General features: G+C 31.8%; 1 protein-coding gene across 1 annotated transcript; it reads right to left on the bottom strand.

Moving 5' to 3' along the window:
• On the bottom strand, nucleotides 5570–14647 carry LOC109346281 (vacuolar protein sorting-associated protein 51 homolog). The gene is made up of 20 exons (XM_019585758.1): nucleotides 14380–14647; nucleotides 14159–14298; nucleotides 13812–13866; nucleotides 13562–13669; nucleotides 13250–13348; nucleotides 13068–13145; nucleotides 12515–12592; nucleotides 12116–12238; nucleotides 10882–10982; nucleotides 10736–10803; nucleotides 9052–9125; nucleotides 8827–8893; nucleotides 8418–8527; nucleotides 8022–8291; nucleotides 7791–7907; nucleotides 6862–6933; nucleotides 6717–6767; nucleotides 6293–6517; nucleotides 6029–6205; nucleotides 5570–5919 (listed from the first exon to the last, which is right to left on the bottom strand). The coding sequence occupies exons 1-20, from the start codon at nucleotides 14548–14550 to the stop codon at nucleotides 5803–5805; spliced, it is 2301 nt and encodes a 766-aa protein (XP_019441303.1). The 5' UTR covers nucleotides 14551–14647; the 3' UTR covers nucleotides 5570–5802.

Here is a 17755-nt window from a genome sequence, read left to right as displayed (position 1 = left end):
AAAATTGGAATGGGGGTAGGATAGGATAAAGATTAATAAGGTTTAATACTTTGCACTTGGTATTATTCCAATAATTAATTAATAAATAATATATTTTTTTCATTTTGCAATTGGGGCGGAGGGTCGGAATTTTGCGCTCTTTCTTCAGTTACCGACGGAGCCACGGAGGTGCAGACCAAAATGAAGGGATTTTAAATTAAAAACTAATTCATAGTAATAGAAGTTTAATACTGTGTTTTTTAGAGAAAGTTGAGGAATGAAAACGTGAGAGGAAAAATAGGTAGAAAATGTGATGATTTTTTAATTGTTTGATATGATAGAAAATGGAAAGAAGTTATAGAGAAAATAATATAATTATTATTATTAATGATATTTTCTTTGTACTATCAAAGAAACGATATCTCAAAGTATATCTCAAATCATGTCTTAAACCAATAAAAACATGCGATCTGATTTAAAAAATTAAATATTTCTTATTTTTTTTTATTTTTATTTCATCATCATTCGTTTGGAATATGGTTTAAGACATACTTTATGACAATCGATTCTGGTACAATTTTTTTATATGTTTTCCTCTCAATAATGGAGAGAAAACATCATATATGGGCCTCACCATTTTTTTTATTTCCTTCCTTTTTTTTTTGATGCAACCAAACAATGAAAAAAAACTATTTTCTGTTCTCTTTGATTCGCCTAAAGAAAATATATGCACGTCTAGTGTGTAAGCCTAAATCCTATAATGATCAAAAGGATAATTATTTAATTTTTGATAGTGACACTTATTGTGAAGCAATTACCCACATTTGAAGTGATTAGTTACTTATTCAAAATAATGAACTGTGTTTTTTTGTAGTACATAAAACGACAATATATCCAATTAGAAAAAATAAAATTCATCTAAAGATTTATACACAATTATTATATTATTTACTTTCATATATATTAGATTTTTTTTAAGAATCAACTTGATTAAATATAAGGATTTAATATGTATGTACTGACAGTGTAAGTGTTTTTTACACTGTCAATAAATCATGTATCATTGATTTATTAACTATTATTAACTCTCAAACAAAAGTAATACAAATCAATGGTGAATGATGGTCGATGGATTCATTGTATAAAAAACTTTACACTTCATGGATTTTAAACTATAAATATAAACAGTTAGTTGTTGATACAGTATATAAAATTCTTAAGTTTTTTCTCTAATGTTTTTTGGAAAGGTGTGAAATTATTGACATATATCGAGCTACCGGATTATGAAATTTTGTTTCAAACATCAAATGACAATTATACATTGTCTTCTATTTTTACATACACTAATCAACCCTCCTAAATGTGTCTAAATATTTTTTGATCAACTGTACATTTCATTCACATAAGATAATTGTCCTTCAGCCAATTAGTATATAAAAATACAGGACAAATCTCTCTCATAAACTCAAGTAACATTGTAAACGTTCGGAAAAGAAAATATTTTTATATATTGAATTGGATTTTAATAATAATTAACCTATGAATATTAATGATGTAAAAAATACTTATATTATTGGTGCATACACAATTTCCAAAAAAATAATAATGTTATTCTTATATTGTTAAACTTCATGTATATATATATATTAATTTAATGTTTTTTAATATTAATTTTTTATTTAAACATATATATATATATATTAATTTAATGTTTTTAATATTAATTTAATGTAAACATATATAATTAATTTAATGTTTTTATATTAATTTAATGTAAACATTTCTATTCATATTTTTTCATTTAAATATTCTTATGAGAATGAAGATTTATAATATAAGATTATGAAATAATTGTGTATCTTATTTAATGGTTTCAATAGAAATCATATTTGTTTATTATTATTACATTATTTAAATATTTCCATTTGATTTTCTTTTTTTGCATTTTGAGGATATAGATTTATAAATAAAAAGTCCATTGAGAAAAGCATATTTTTTTTGGTAATAAGTTATTATTTTAATTAATTACCATAGTATTTGTTTATTTAAATAAATTATATCATTGTGTGATGATATAATCTTTTAGCCTTCCTTTTGTTGTTGAGAAGAAGTTAAGAAGAAAGAAAGAGGTGAGAAAGAGGATGAAGATGAAGAAAGATGTGAGAAATGAGTGGAATTGTGGGTTGTTTGATACAAGAGAAAAAAAAAAGAAAAAAAAGATAAAGAGAGTATGACCACCTATAGAATAGACAATCATACACTTATTCATATTAATAATATTTTTCAATCTAAATTAAAATTAAATGTTAGTTAATTTTTTAAGAAATATAATGTTAATACTAAATATATAACTTGATATAAATAATTAAATATATAAATTTAATTAAAGTGTCTAAAAATAATATTGAACTATTTAATTAAATAAATTGATTAATATTTAATTACGAAACTTGATATTGATGATAACACAAGCCAATTATATTTTTAGGTACATGAATGACTACCAATTTTGTGGAATAAGTTGTGTTTGAGGATAAATGATGAATATAATAATAGTTAGTTGATTGTATAATAAAAAGGAGTGAAAGAAAAATGATAAATAAAATGTGAGTTTTTCTTATACATATACAATTTTACCCTTGTAAATAGTTATATACTAACTTTATTTTCTAAAAATATATTTGGTTTTAAAATGTGTAAATAAATTAGTATTTACTTAAACTTTTTGAAAGTAAATATTAATTATACTTAAATATCAAACAAAAGTGTCCATGAAGAATTACACGAGTATTTAATGACTAAAAGTCCATAATAATAATAATGTATTTTATATATGTATGTGATAGTGTAAAGTTGGTGGGTACAATTTAGTCATTTAAGTATTTTTACCCTCAATTCACTTTCTTCTCATCTTTGAAGAGACCAAAATTTGGTATGGGACCCATCACTTTTCTTTCTCTCACTCTCTTTCCTTCCACAACCAAAGGAGAGAAACTTGTAATCTACCATCACTTTCTCTCTTTTCTTTTTCTCTCCTCTCATACTCACCTCAACCAAATGAAGCCATATTTGTTTATTATTATTACATTATTTAAATATTTCCATTTGATTTTTTTTTTTTGCATTTTGAGGATATAGATTTATAAATAAAAAGTCCATTGAGAAAAACATATTTTTTTGGTAATAAGTTATTATTTTAATTAATTACCATAATTTTTGTTTATTCAAACAAATTATATCATTGTGTGATGATATAAACTATCTCTTTTAAAACATGTATCTTATTTTACTATTTCTTCCACACAAAAAAACATAGTTATTAAAACCGTACCGTACCGGCCGGTTCAACCGGAAAACCGATGAACCGGTCCCCTAACCGGTATGGTACAGGTGTTGAACCGGTCAAGTATCAAACCGGTCAAAACCGGTGAACCGACCGGTATTTTACTAAACCGGTCAGTTTATACACATATATATTTTTTTTTTAAAAAAACTTAAAATCCCATTACAAGGATGACCCATCTTTCCAACCCTTCTTCAACACTTCAAGACACATGCTTCCACGGCATACTTAGATCACATGTTTTGGTTCCTAACATTCGTGTGTAATCTCAGTACTGTCTGAAGATAAGATTTGGTAGAAAAGTATAATATTTATATAAGACAATTTTGACTCATTGATGTTAAATGTTAAAACTCTAAATTTATTTGTTTTATAGAGTGGGTTGTGAAGTTATGTCATTTATTTATATTTTGTGGTTGTTAAGTGATACTTTTGGATTGATATATGTTTTTTAATTTAGACTTTGAATTTGTTAAAGACTTAAAGTTGTTTATTTATGTGATTTTGAATAGATTATAAATATGAATTATAAATTTGAGTTTCTACCTATTTGAAATTTTTTTGTTATAAGTTTATATATATATAAATATAAGTAGGCATGTCCGGTTTAACCGGCATGCAGTTTAATTACTGAACCACTGGTTGAACTACTGTACCACTATACCAGTACCCTGACCGGTTTGATAACCGATACGGTTTTAACAACACTAAAAAAACACATATACTCAACATAATGTCTATTATTTGTCCACCAATCAACTAGTGTTGATCAAGTAGCGTAAGAAATATTAAATTTCATATTTTTAAAAGTTAAATGTTCATTTCATATAAGACATTTATTGAGACATACTCACTTACTCTTAAAAGGATTTGTCCCTTAACTATAGGTTCAGAAACAGTTTCTCCTTCCGCTGGGTGGCAAATTTCTGCTGAGAGTCCAAACCGAGACCCATCACCCATGCTTCTCTTTTCAATTCCAAATTGTTTTAAAATATCTGTCCTTTAAGAGTAAAATATTTGCTTATAATTTCAAGTTAGTTTTGTTTTATGCTACAATTGAAAATTAATTAACATTTACATTTTCAATCAACATAGAAGAAAGTCATAGTTATTTCAGAATTTGGATAGGGAGGACGAAGTGAAAGCAAAGTTTGGAACATAGTTAAAATATAAAAAATGACATATTTTAAAGTTTAATGAGTTGAGTAGATAATTTTCCTCTTTACACCAATGGTTACCTTATTTTATTATTTATTTACATTGATATATCATAATTTTTATTTAATTTATTCCCATTTACTATATTGTATCTTCCTTTTGAAGGATTTATATTTTATGGTTATGATCAGTTACCTCGTTAAAAGAGATAGATTTATATAATATCCGCTTTCTTAATCTATTTATGTTGTTTAGAAAATATTCCTCCTACTTTTAACAATATAATTTAGAATTTATAACCCTATATTTAACTAATATAACTCTAAGGGTTCGATTCATGTAAATGATACTTGTTGAGATAGACAACCATAAATCCTAAAAGAGTTAATTTTTTACCGATAGAAATACCCTTGATAATACAAAAAAAATAATATAAGCCTAATCATAGTTGTACTGTTTTACTTAATTGTTCATCACATGCAAAATTAATACATTAATCTTGTAAACATAATCTGATCAATGTAAACGTAAAGCTCCTAATAAGCAAAAAAAATGTTTTACAAAGATAATGTGAAGTTTCTTTTATATTATAAACGTATCATTCATTATTTAATCTAATGCATCAACGATATATTTAAAGAACATTTATATTAACAGTGACTTTTATTACAGTGTAAAATTTAAGTAACAATAATATAAAAATTTATACATAGCCAATGCATCATTCATTATTCATTTTCAATCATCATTAATTGTTAAATAAAAATAATACAAATAAATGGTAAATAAGAAAATTTATACACTGTCAGTGCATACATTAAACTTTAGTAATACTTCACATAAACAATTTTTAAAATTATTCAACACATCACACATAAATATTTAAAGTTTCAATTAATGAAGAAGTTCTAGTTTTAAAATGTTATATATACCACTTGCTCATATGTTCTTATATTTTGTACTTCATTTTCTACATCACATCATCAATGGAGCTAAGAAACTTCGAGCATATGGTATATATCCAAGTTTGGCACTCTTATTATGTCCTAAAACTCTATTAAATGGAAGTCTTATACAAATAGACAGTGCAGCAAAAGGGTATAACTTTCCCGTGTTTCAATACTTCCACAAATAGCAATGTGATATGTTACAAGAGATATACAGAGTCAACAAGAAAATACAACAAACGCATCCTTCTCTTCAGTTCTTGCTAACATTATCAACATTGAAAGTATACAGCACGCGCACAAGGAAAATACTGTCTCTTCACCAGATAAAAAAAGGTCTACAAGATTGAAGCCTTTAATTCCATCAGATGTTTATTAAGAGATTGAAGTTTGTTCCTTGGTTTTTGCCAACTTTATTTGTATAAGTTTGTCTAGTATGGGAGGCTCCAATGGAATTGGATCAAGGCAGCGTTCTGCAGTAGCAACAATCACCTGTACCCAAAAATGCAAAAAAGTTAAATATGTAGGTAATATTTTCATGGGGTTAAAGGTATGAGACCAATATTAAGAACCAGAATCCTAAGATAGGTGTTTCTCCAACCTCATCAAGCAAGAAGTCGATTGCAGCTTCATCTTCAACAGTTTCCCTCAAAGGGATTCTTAGGAACTGAATATCCAGTTGAATTTGCTGGAATCCACTCCGGTTAAAAGTATGGAGTCGCGCAAATTCTTGTAAGCTTTTAAGGCACAATTTAACTATAGTTGTGACAACAGACCCCTGCAATAAGTATATAAGAAAAACTGGTATCATGGCTTGCAACCTATTATATAAATTTAAATCCTCAATATGGTAATCAGTCAATACCTGTGTATATTCAACTTTTGTGAAAATTTCAATTTTCTGTTTAAACAGTTTTGCTAGATGTGTTTCCAGAAGTTGGCTCCTTCCCCTTGTATTTGACCTACCCAATTTGTCCTCCCGTAAGGGGTTGCTCCTTGATGAAGCACTACTTCCGTCACTATCAGTCCTGCGGTGCTTACGGATGCCTTCAGGCAAAATCTGCTTCACTTCATTACCTATAACCTCAAGCTGGAACATGAACAGAAAATCAAAATGTTTCTCAATACAATAATGTTCATTGGATAGAGATTTAAAAAACTCCATGCTCATTCATAACATTTAAAACTAGTAAAAGTTCAGCAAAACTATTATTTGCTATCCCTAAATCATTGTGCGACTTAAAAAGACATAGAAAACAATTTCAAACTAGGTTTATAGATATACCAACCTCTTGGAGAAATAAATCGACAAACATATGAACTTCTCTTGGCTCCTTATGCTGTCAAAGCAGAGAAACAACTTTAGAATCAAGCTCTTTCAAAGATAAACCACCAGTATTTATTTTAGAAACCATGGGCATATTACAAACCGACCTTAACCCAATTAGGTGTGGTAAACCGCTTCTTCAAAAGAAGTGATATCCTCTGATTTCTCGTATTTATGTACTGAAAAGAATCAAACAGTACATGTAAATGCTGCTTAACATGTACAGTGATTTATTTTAAAATGCAAATAGAGTACGGGTATATGTAGATTAAATATCCTCCAAAACAAAAGCACTCAACAAAGAGCACCACAAAAAAAGAGCAGTGAAGTAAAGCTGGCTAGTTCCTTAGCATATCAGACAAGAGCCCCTCAAAAGAAACCATTGGTAGAACGTCAAAGCAAAGCCATATGAACTATTCTGTCCCAAATAAACTCTAAGGACCATACAAATATTATTAAAAGCATGACCATGTTACTAATAAATGCAACCAAGAACATTACAAACTGCATGGAATCACAAAGCCTTCCACTAATTATTACAGCCAAAGCTTCTGAAGTTAATTAACAAGAACATCTCCAAGCTCGACGAGAACCCTGACCTTCTCCAAAAACTCCAAACTACTTGTTTCAGATGAAAGTCACTGATGATCAGCATGAAATTAAACAAGCTATACTAGCCACTTTGAGAGAAAGACAATAAATAATGTGATAGTAGTGCTGTTCAACTACTGAAATAGTCAAAATAATATCCACAAATTTCAAATGGGATTGTCATTTTATTTTACATTTCAACAGAAACTGGCTAAAGGACCAAACGGTTATCCTTATTGAAGATCATCTTTTGACCAAACAGAAATATCATCTAAAAAGACATTGCTATAACCAAGCTAAAAAATGCCAAGCCGGCTTGTGAGCATTGACTAAGGAATAGGGGAATAAGAATGAAGGAATGAAAAACAGAAAAGCATAACATACCAACACTTCGTCATAATAATTGCAATTCTATCTAAAAGAAAATGTGAACTTGAAAACATACCAGGTGCAGGAATTTTTCACCAGCTGACCGAAATTTCCGACAGATTTCACCAGGAACAAAGGCAGGTCCATAATCATAGCCTCTAGCACTACCACCAGAAAAGGAAGCAGCTATTTCCTGAAGATTACCAGGAAACATTTAATATGTGCCCTGAGGATACGGAAGGAAACCTAACCACAGAAAATGATCCATTTTTAGGAATCAAAACTAAGTCTATCAAGTGATGCTTGCCTCAGTGATTTTTGGGATGACAGTTTGTTCAATAAAAGCAGACAATTGTGCCACCACTAGGACAAGGCCAGCAAAAGCTTTGTCACCTTGAGCTCCCTCTGCCAAACCATGATCTATAATAGATGAAGGTTTATTTTTTCCTGAAAACTGAAGGAATTGATCCTCAAGTTGCCTAAAAAAGTTTTGAAATCCTTCTTGAACCCAATCAATGATTGACTCTCTTAGTCTAACTAGGATCCCAGAGTCATGATCTAAAATTTTGCGGAAGTCCTGAAGGAGAGAGATTAAACGTAAATGAAACAACATAAAACAGAAATCTTAGTAATGGCATTATATGCACATACATGCATACACATAACCTTATACCTAGGAATCTAAGTAGACAAATGTGTTTACCAGTAAGACATCCATGCCTCCTTGTAGAACTCCTTTTTTGCTGGCATCAAGAACCACTTCCAGAGAGCACTCCTCTCCTCCATCCTTTATCAGTATTTTTAAGAGGGAATCTACCAAACAAAAGCTAACTCAGAGTGTAGTTATTAAGATAACTTTCTATCAGTTCAAATCATGTCAATATGTATTAAAAACATGAAGCTATCTTAAAAGGGGAGAACTGGTGACAACATAATCTATTGCATTTTGTGATTTTGGTCTTTTTCATAAACAAACAGTCATCTCAGCACAAACCAACTGTCTAAGATTTTAAATATCTTGATTCTCCTATAGTGTGGCAGAAAATATATTTCAAACTTCAAATTGAAAATAAAAATCAGAAGCTTTCTAAACATGAAGTCGTAGAGCTAACCTGAGATGTCTTGCTGAAGATGAGAAAATGCACTTCTAACATACAGTGTGACAACAACCTTGGCAGCCTGTAAATATTTAGGGTTAACTGATGAAAATCCATTTTTAAAACATGAACTTCACAGTGATCAGATTCTAAAACAAAAAGGGAGAGAGAGGAACAAAAAAGTGAAAAACTAGAGCTTAGGTCAGTCTCAAACTTGAGCTTAAAAGTTTGATGTATAACCTCAAAGGAGTTGTTAGAGAGAGCTGCTTCTTGTAAGACTTCATCTATAAGAAGTACATCATCCCAGATAACTCCTGTCATTATTCATTTAAGGAAATCATGGTCAGGTCACAAAAAGAAAATTGACTCAACGATTGAAAATTTTGACATAGAAAACAGTTAAACAAGAAAAAAAATTGGCTTGCATAACACAGGCACAATGAAAATTTGCAGATATATAAAATATAAAAAGAACAATCAACAAAATACAGTGTGGTATTTCTACTTTAATGCTTAAGGCAACTGATATTTAGTTCTCTTTGCCATAGCAATTTCAGACAAGAAATTTTCAATTTTTGACTTCAAAAATTGGCAGTTCGATAAAATGTTGCAGGATGTATTGAAGCAAGTGCAGTAGGTGCAGGCGGATCAACATTTTGTGAAAGTATTAAATAGTGATTTCAAAGCATTATAAGGTGGCCCGGTGCACGGGACCCATCTGGTGGAATCTATCTAGGAATGGTAGGTGTAGGTAGGCGAAGAGGTTGTTTCCAGGATTTGAACTCATGACCTCTACGTCACAAGGCAAGAAACTTACCATTGTACTGAGGCTCATCCTTTATTCCAAAGCATTAAATTACAAAGACATTCTTTAATCTTATAAAACTATATAAGGGAGGACCAGTGTACGGGATCAAAGTAGTGGAGTTTGGAGAGGGTTGAAAGGTAGATATCTTATGAAAGTATATAAGATGCATATATAGCAGGAGACGAATGGAGAAAAGGTCTTAATGTGGTTAGACATGCACTGCATTGCAATAAATGACTTCCAGAAATACAAACAAAACAAAATGGACAGTTAGACACATACAGTCGGAACTTAGATGAAAAGGAGGCACTTTGAACCTTCAGAAAAGATAAAGATGATATCAGTGTATTTGTGCCTTCAAGATGCAGAACTGGATTCCTTGATGATTAATTAAAACAAAACCCTATCATGCTTAAAAGAAATTCTCTAATATAAAAAAAATTAATAAAACGCTGTAGTTTTTCTTTTGGGCTACAAATCCATAACTTTTAAAATAAAAAATTAAGTATTATATAAAGAAGCAGAAGTCAAAGTTCAAGGGTTCATATAGTCAAGGTAGGAACAAAAGTAAAATCACATCAGGCTTTGGAAACCAATTGTCTATGTTGCATGAATACGGGTATGGTACTGGTACCCAGCAGGCCGGTATAGATATGGGTGCAAGATATGTCATTTTTCAAAAATCTGAGGCATGTGTTTGCTAATATAATTAGGTACAAGTGATCAATGAACACTAGCAGAGGGTGTGTGATATGAGGTTGAGACTCAAAACTGGATGAGGTGTGAGGATAAGAGACTTAATTAGGTAACTCAGATTCAATATTATAATAAGGAAGAAAAAAGTTCTAGTGGTGTAAGGCCCCACTGGATCCTCAAGGTCGATGGTTCGATTCCTGGGAGTGACACTTGTCGGGAGGGGCAGCCACGAACCCCGAAAGGAATTAGTTCCGTACCCAAAAGGGTGAAGGGATGCCATTGGTAGTACCGAAAAAGGAAGAAAAGGGGGAAAATCCTACAGGAATATCACATTCCTTGAAGTATCCAAGCAACATAGCCAACTGTACATCCAGATACTGAGAAAAAATATTGAAGTACTAGTGAAGTCATACGACTTACTAAGAACGCCAAGTAGATCATCTGCGCAAATCCGTGTCTTTACATATTCTTCAGTAATTACAAAGTTCCTAGAAAACATTAAAAAATTAATATGACAATTGTATGTACAACAGATAAAGTGTTATAGAGTGGATAAGGATACAAACTTGGTAATCAAGTCACGAGCAAGTTTAACCAAATGCTCTTCTGAATCAGGAAATATTGCTCGAAAAGCACGAACTGCCTCGGTAAATTCATGAACAGCTGCCTACATTAAGAAATGCGAACAGAAAAGGATGTTCACTATTCAGTCTCAACTCGGGACACCAAATAACTATGCACTAGTGAAAGTAAATTAGGCTAAATAAAAAGGAAGAAATGAATTGGAACAGTCATCCTACACAAATAACTATTATATCAATTTTTCTATACATCTATCCACATTTAAGCCTTTAATTAATTAATTAAAAAGTCAGTAGATAATCATAGTAATCATAATGAATAACATTCTTATATTGTAATAATCATCTCTCTCACTCTTAATATTTTTTATTGATTAAATAAAACTTCAAGCAAATTTTGCAAAGCCAAGTTTTTGGTGAAGTTCTACTGTAATTTTTTATGCCAATTAAATGTGTTACTTCCCCATGTTTAAGTGCTTCATTTACACTTTTTTAATGACTAAACTTTAAATAAATTTAGGAACAGGTAAATTAAATTAGTTTCCTTCCTATCTTATATCTATTGAATCTCAATTGTAATATTTTAAGCTAATCAGTTAAAAAATAATCACTGATTTGTTGTTTAGACAGACTAGTGGGTGCAATAATCATAATTAGATAAAGGAGAGATAATTATTACAATATGAGAATGATTTCATTGATTTATTATTACAATTATTAGCTACTAATTTTATAATTAATCAACTAAAAGCGTAACTTATGCATGGATGCATAGAATAGAAAAACATATATTTTATTTATCAATCTAATCTCTTGACAAATAATTAGGCCTAATTAATCATAGATATTGAAGCAACCATCAGTCTATTTGTTACTATCTTTATCAAACCCATTGATATCCTTTTCTGTCACATTAACCTTCCAGTTTAAGAGCTAAATATATAAATTCATCTTCTCAAATAGTGCAATCATCTATCTGTCTACAAGAATATACCACCACCTAAGATAGCCATCTCAAGTTGTCTTGACCAGTGTCTCTTATTACTTCACAGAAGCATATATATATCTTGCTTGAAATGATGTTCAAATATAAGACATAACTCTTATGTTGTATGTTGTCACATCTTACGTAACCAAAGATAGGTCATAGGATAGTAACACCAGATTCAAGGGCGAGAACCAACAATAAAGAAAAGGTTTCTACTATGCCACTAGTTACCTTATGAGCAGATACTGAAGGAGAAAGGTCAACTGAAGGGTTGTTTATTTCTTCAGGTTTCAGCTTAATATCTGTAAGAGATTGTTCTAACTTCTCAAGTAACCTTGCCTTCAAGTTATCCACCTGTCAATAAATATAAACCTATCATCATATAACTTCAAGTAAGAACACCTAAGAAAACATGTTGTAATTTCTCTATATAAAGAGAGGGAAAGAGAACATGGTATTGGTAGATACCCAAAATTCTCCATACAATGCACACACATAAATAAATAAAACGTTGTACATCATAAAGACAGTTCTTTAATAGCAAACATACAATCAACAGTGGATAAAATCCTCTCATGTCTCGACAAGTATTACAAAATGCAAGTCTGACAAAATAAAATCAGTACTAACCGGAAAATCCAACCGCTTAAGGAGCACTGCAGCTTCAGCTCTCACTTGTATTGATTCAGAGTCTGAAAATAGCTTCCCCTGGTTAGAAGAAAATAATGTCAAATCATGGTAATAAACTTCCTTGAAACACATTTGAGCACCAGATATTTATTCAGCATATTTCTACAGATTCCAAGTTAACTGCAATCCTTATAATTGTAAGTTTTAGCTATATAAAACTGGATTGGAGATACTGGAATGGATAAGCTAATATTATCCAATTTTATTATGCATACAGTAACGAAATAAGATAGCATATAGCTATCTATGTGACAAGGGCTTCATACCATGTTATAACTTATAAGATGATATGATGATTCATGATTCTACAAAAGAGGTCGGGGTACAGCACAATAACAAATTCACATTTAAATAACCCATACGTTTTAGTTTACAAGATCAAATTAATGTCAGGATAATAAGGAGTACACGAAAAAATAACAATGCTCCCTGGCTTGTCTTTAGGTTGATAAGCCCATGTCCAAAGAGCCTGCGAAGGGTGAAAGAACAATACCTGCAAGTTTTTTATTATGATAGCTATTGCTTCTTCAGATGCTCGCTTACAATCCTGGAACGATGAATTTCCATAGGCCTGATAAATAGGACAAAAAATCAGATATTTCATCTGAGATCTAGATATATGTGTGCAAAGCTAATCAAGGGATTGAAGTAGAAACCATATAAGCTAAATGCTACCTTAAAAATTGGCATTGCTCCGGTGTAAAACCTGACTGCATCAGCATAGGCCTCTGATTTGATGCACTTGCCAAGTCTATCAGGAAGGTCATATATAAACTACTCTTCGACAAGGGTGAAAAGTGCGTAAGTCGTATGGCCAAAACACCCATAATTAAAATTAAAAACCATTCTGAATGATAACATAATAGATGCATTCTATCCCAAAAAACTTCAAGGAATTATTTTACTTTAAGCTCCAATCTGCAAAAGACTCACAACTTCACGAAAAATGATGCAAACCGGGAAAAACATGTATGATTGCATTCACACCTGAACTTTACGAAGAAGATTGCAGGTGCGGTGCAGTTTCTCTATATGCTCCCTTTTGTCAAAAAGAGAAGTGTTAACACTGTCACTCCTGGACTGCACAGACACAATCTGCATTTGGAAATAAAAACGGATACCGATCAAACTCTCACATCTTTCTCTTTTTACTTTGCTTCTTTTCAATATACTTCTTCGAACTAAACCAAAATTCAAAAAATGTATTGAATAAACAGTACACTGATGATACCATTACCTTCTCAAGAAGTTGCTCCATATTAGTCTCCATTCCCGAAATGTTACTTTTCATCCTGTTAGAAAAGCAAAACTTACAATTTATTTAATTGAAGGATTTGAGCATTATAGAATGCACATTAAGGCAACAAGCATAAACATCCATAAAATACTATGTAGCACTGACACTTCAAACTGGTTGTTGTCGTGGTATCACATATGTATCATATCGGATACTTCAATACTTTCTATATACTTTTCATCTATACACTTTCAATTAATTTATACATTTTTTAGATATCAAAGGGATCCATATCTGTGTCCAACATCAGTGTCCATGTTTTCTATATAAAAATGATATACATATACCTCTTGATAGTATCAGTGGCACTGATGAACTTGTTGTAATTTTCATAAACAAGCATTTGCAAATCAGTGTCGAGATTCTTAATCTCAGCAGCCATTTCAACATGCCGTTGGAGTAACCCTTCCAAATTCGACTTATGTGCCTTCATTATTTAATTAACACGAATTAATAAAACTAAGGAATAATTTATCAAATGAAAAGTAACGAAGAATAAGAATATTACGAGTATATTCATGTAATGATCGGGATCGAAGGAATCAGAGTTGATATCATCGTGTTTGGAAGGATTCGTAATGGAATTGGACGAAATTGAAGGATCTGGAGAGTAGAAACTTGATAGAAGATCTCTCATTCTCTTTGCTTTATCGTCCACTGGGACTTCACCTGCCACCATTTTTTCTTCTTCTTCTAAGATCTGTCAAATGAAATCACTACCTTGGTTTCAGATTCACCATCTATCACCGATTCACCATTATTGTTGTTCTTTCTGATTCCCGTGTGAAAATGGGCCACCAGTGTTGTTCAGCCCACAAATTTAGCCCAGTACCAATGGGCTCACGTTTTGTTTGTCCAATTTTTTTTCAGGGGAGATCTACTATTCCTTTAAGGATTTAATATGTATACACTGACAGTGTTAGTATTTTTTTCATTGTCAGCAAATCATTATTAATTTATTAATCATCATTAACTGTCAAACAAAAGTAAAACAAATCAATGATGGATAGGGATGTCAATATGGGCATTGCCTGCGGGCAGGGCATGATATTTTTGTCTGTTAGCCCATATTGTCCGGCCTGTTTGTCCGCTTTATTAGCGGACATTTTAAATGAGCTCTGCGGGCTGCCCGCGGGCATTACATTCAACCCTTTAAAATTTTAATTTTGGCCCAGTGGCCCAAACTCTTTTACATTATTACATATTTACATTTGCAATTTCTTTTATTTCACCCACCCACAGCCACAAGGAGTCAGTGACTGTGTTCTACAAAATGTCTGGGGGCCGCCCGTTAGCCCGTTTTAAAATGGGCAGGGCATGACTTTTTGTCTGTTAACCAATTGTGGGCATGCCCTGTTAGATTAATTTAATAATCAATGTGGTCCATGTGCTTGAAAGTTACTAATCTGAATGAAAGTGCCTAATGTGATGATGATTGACAATTAAATGATTAGATTAGTAGGGGGTTTTGTCAACTCCCTCCCCTCTCACTTCATGGGAAATTTCCTATATATTAACTTCTCCAACTGATGCATTAAGTGGGATAGAAAAAGGCAATATTTATTCTGCCTCTGGTTGATGAGTGAGAAAATTCCCACGAACATAACCAGTAGAAAGTAGAAGAGAAATTAGAATTGCAGAAAGGAAATCCAGTGCAGTGTCATAAGTGGAAGGAAGGAAACTGAGTTCCTAATCATGAAGAAACTCATAAGGGAAGGAGGAGATGTGAAAACAAAAAGGCAACCAGAAAGTGCAGTATCAAAGAAAGCACCAACAAAGAATAGCAATGGAACCAGGTAATCCTTAACCATTATTTATCACATGTGAATGTCATAATGTCAAGATCCTAAATAACCATGAAAGGCTCAATGAAAGTTTTGAAATGTCTAACAATTGGTATCAGAGCATCAGGTTAGGGACATTATGACATTCCTTGTGTCTCTAGAATTAAATGGTGTATGCATGACTTTATGTGTGACATTCCTTGTGAATGATTTTGTGCGAAGAATCATGAATCTATATATATATTTTTTATGGCTAAGTTGGAAATACTACCCTGTATCACAGCAAAATTTACATCATATGTCTATTATTTATTGAATTTTATGGCTTCCAATCTACGAGTGCAACAATCATTTATTCATACCAATTTTGGAAGTTGGAAATTCCAAACTACGTTACTGTTGATTTTGGTTAAAAGAGTTGCACTGAACAAAGACTCTAATTTTGTACTAAAACCATAACCGCATGATTTTCTAAACTCTATAAATCTGCCACTTTTAATGTCTATAAACAAGAAAANCAAGAAAAAAAAATCTTAATGACAATATGGTTTAATTGTTTATAATGGTATTTTACATTTAAAATTATGATGCATATTATGATCACCCAAAGGTGGATCATTGCTTGTAATTAAGATTCTGATGTCATAAGGATAATAAATTGGGTTTGTTCATTAATTATAATGCATATCTTGATCACCCAAAGGTGGATTATTGCATGTATTTAGTGACATTAAAGTTTTAAAAATACTTGTTTGTACTCGTTTATCCAAAGATACATGCGTGTTTAAGGAGTATGTTTATTTACCCATTAAAAAATAATATTAGGCATCATTAATGAAAGTTTAATGCATTTAAATTTTATCCAAAGATAAATTAAGTGTATGAATAAAAGTATAGTTTGAATCCATAAACGTTTATTCAAAGCATTAAAGAGTTAGCATGTCTTTTTTCAGCTTCATTCAATGCTTTCGCCTTAGGCAACAGATGCGTCAAGTTCAATGGACTGAATTATGCTGATTGGTCTGAACAGATCCAGTTCTCACTGGGTGTAATGGAGTTGGACTTGGCTATCATTATGGATAATGAACCAACCATAACTGAGACCAGCTCGGAAGCAGACAAGACTCTTTTTGAGGCTTGGGAGCGGTCAAACAGGTTGAGTCTTAGCTTGATGAGAATGTCAATCTCTGACAATGTCAAGCCATCTATGCCTAAGACAAATAATGCAAGGGAATTTATGAGAATGATCAAGGAGTACTCCCAATCAGACATTACTGATAAGTCTGTGGTGGGAAACCTCATGACAGAGCTGACGACCAAGAAGTTTGATTGGTCGCAGCCCATTCATGATCATGTAACCAGTATGTCAAATCTGGCTGCGAAAATGAAAGGTATGGGAATGGAGGTGACAGAAGCATTCTTAGTACAGTTCATCATAAACTCCCTTCCTATTGAGTTTGGCCAATTCCAGGTGAATTACAACACCATAAAGGAAAAATGGAATTTTCAGGAAGTAAAGGCCATGCTCGTTCAGGAGAAGGGGAGGCTAAAGAAAATTAAGAATGACTTCATTCACATGACCATTCAAGAGCCAGGTAACACCAGCAGATTCAGGTCAAGCAATAGGAACAAAGGAAATTGGAAGGAAAAGGTCCCCATAAAGAAGGGAGAATCCATAAATAAATGAAGTGCTTCTTCTGTAAGAAGAATGGGCACTTTAAGAAGGATTGCCCTAAAAGAAAGAAGTGGTTCGAAAAGAAAGGTAAACATTTTGTTTCCGTTATAGATGAATCATTTCTTATTGAAGTTCCTAATAATACTTGGTGGTTAGACTCTGGTGCAACAACTCATGTGTCGCATATTATGCAGGGATTCCTTTCAATCCGAACCCAGGAAACTGAGAAGTTTCTTTACATGGGGAACAGAATGAAGGCACAAGTTCATGGAATTGGAACATACAGAATGATCCTAGATAGTGGAAACTATTTAGATCTAGAAAAGTGTCTTTATGTTCCTGAATGTGCCAAGAACTTGGTTTCTGTTGCTAGGCTGGATTGTATAGGTTTTAATTTTAGATTGGGCATTCTGTTTTTAATTTGT

The sequence above is a fragment of the Lupinus angustifolius genome, chromosome LG04 (assembly GCF_001865875.1).
Source record: "Lupinus angustifolius cultivar Tanjil chromosome LG04, LupAngTanjil_v1.0, whole genome shotgun sequence".
Taxonomy (NCBI): domain Eukaryota; kingdom Viridiplantae; phylum Streptophyta; class Magnoliopsida; order Fabales; family Fabaceae; genus Lupinus; species Lupinus angustifolius.
Note: the sequence above shows the minus strand (reverse complement) of the source record. Positions and strands in the feature narration are given on the sequence as shown.

Bases quoted from the DNA above. Each gene is read 5' to 3' on its own strand.
- LOC109346281 (XM_019585758.1), bottom strand. From the start codon at position 14,550: ATGGTGGCAGGTGAAGTCCCAGTGGACGATAAAGCAAAGAGAATGAGA. The intron at 14,299-14,379 runs GTAATATTCTTA...TAAATAATGAAG, and splicing joins ATCATTACATGAATATACTC to GCACATAAGTCGAATTTGGA. The intron at 8,894-9,051 runs GTTATACATCAA...AAATATTTACAG, and splicing joins TCTCTAACAACTCCTTTGAG to GCTGCCAAGGTTGTTGTCAC.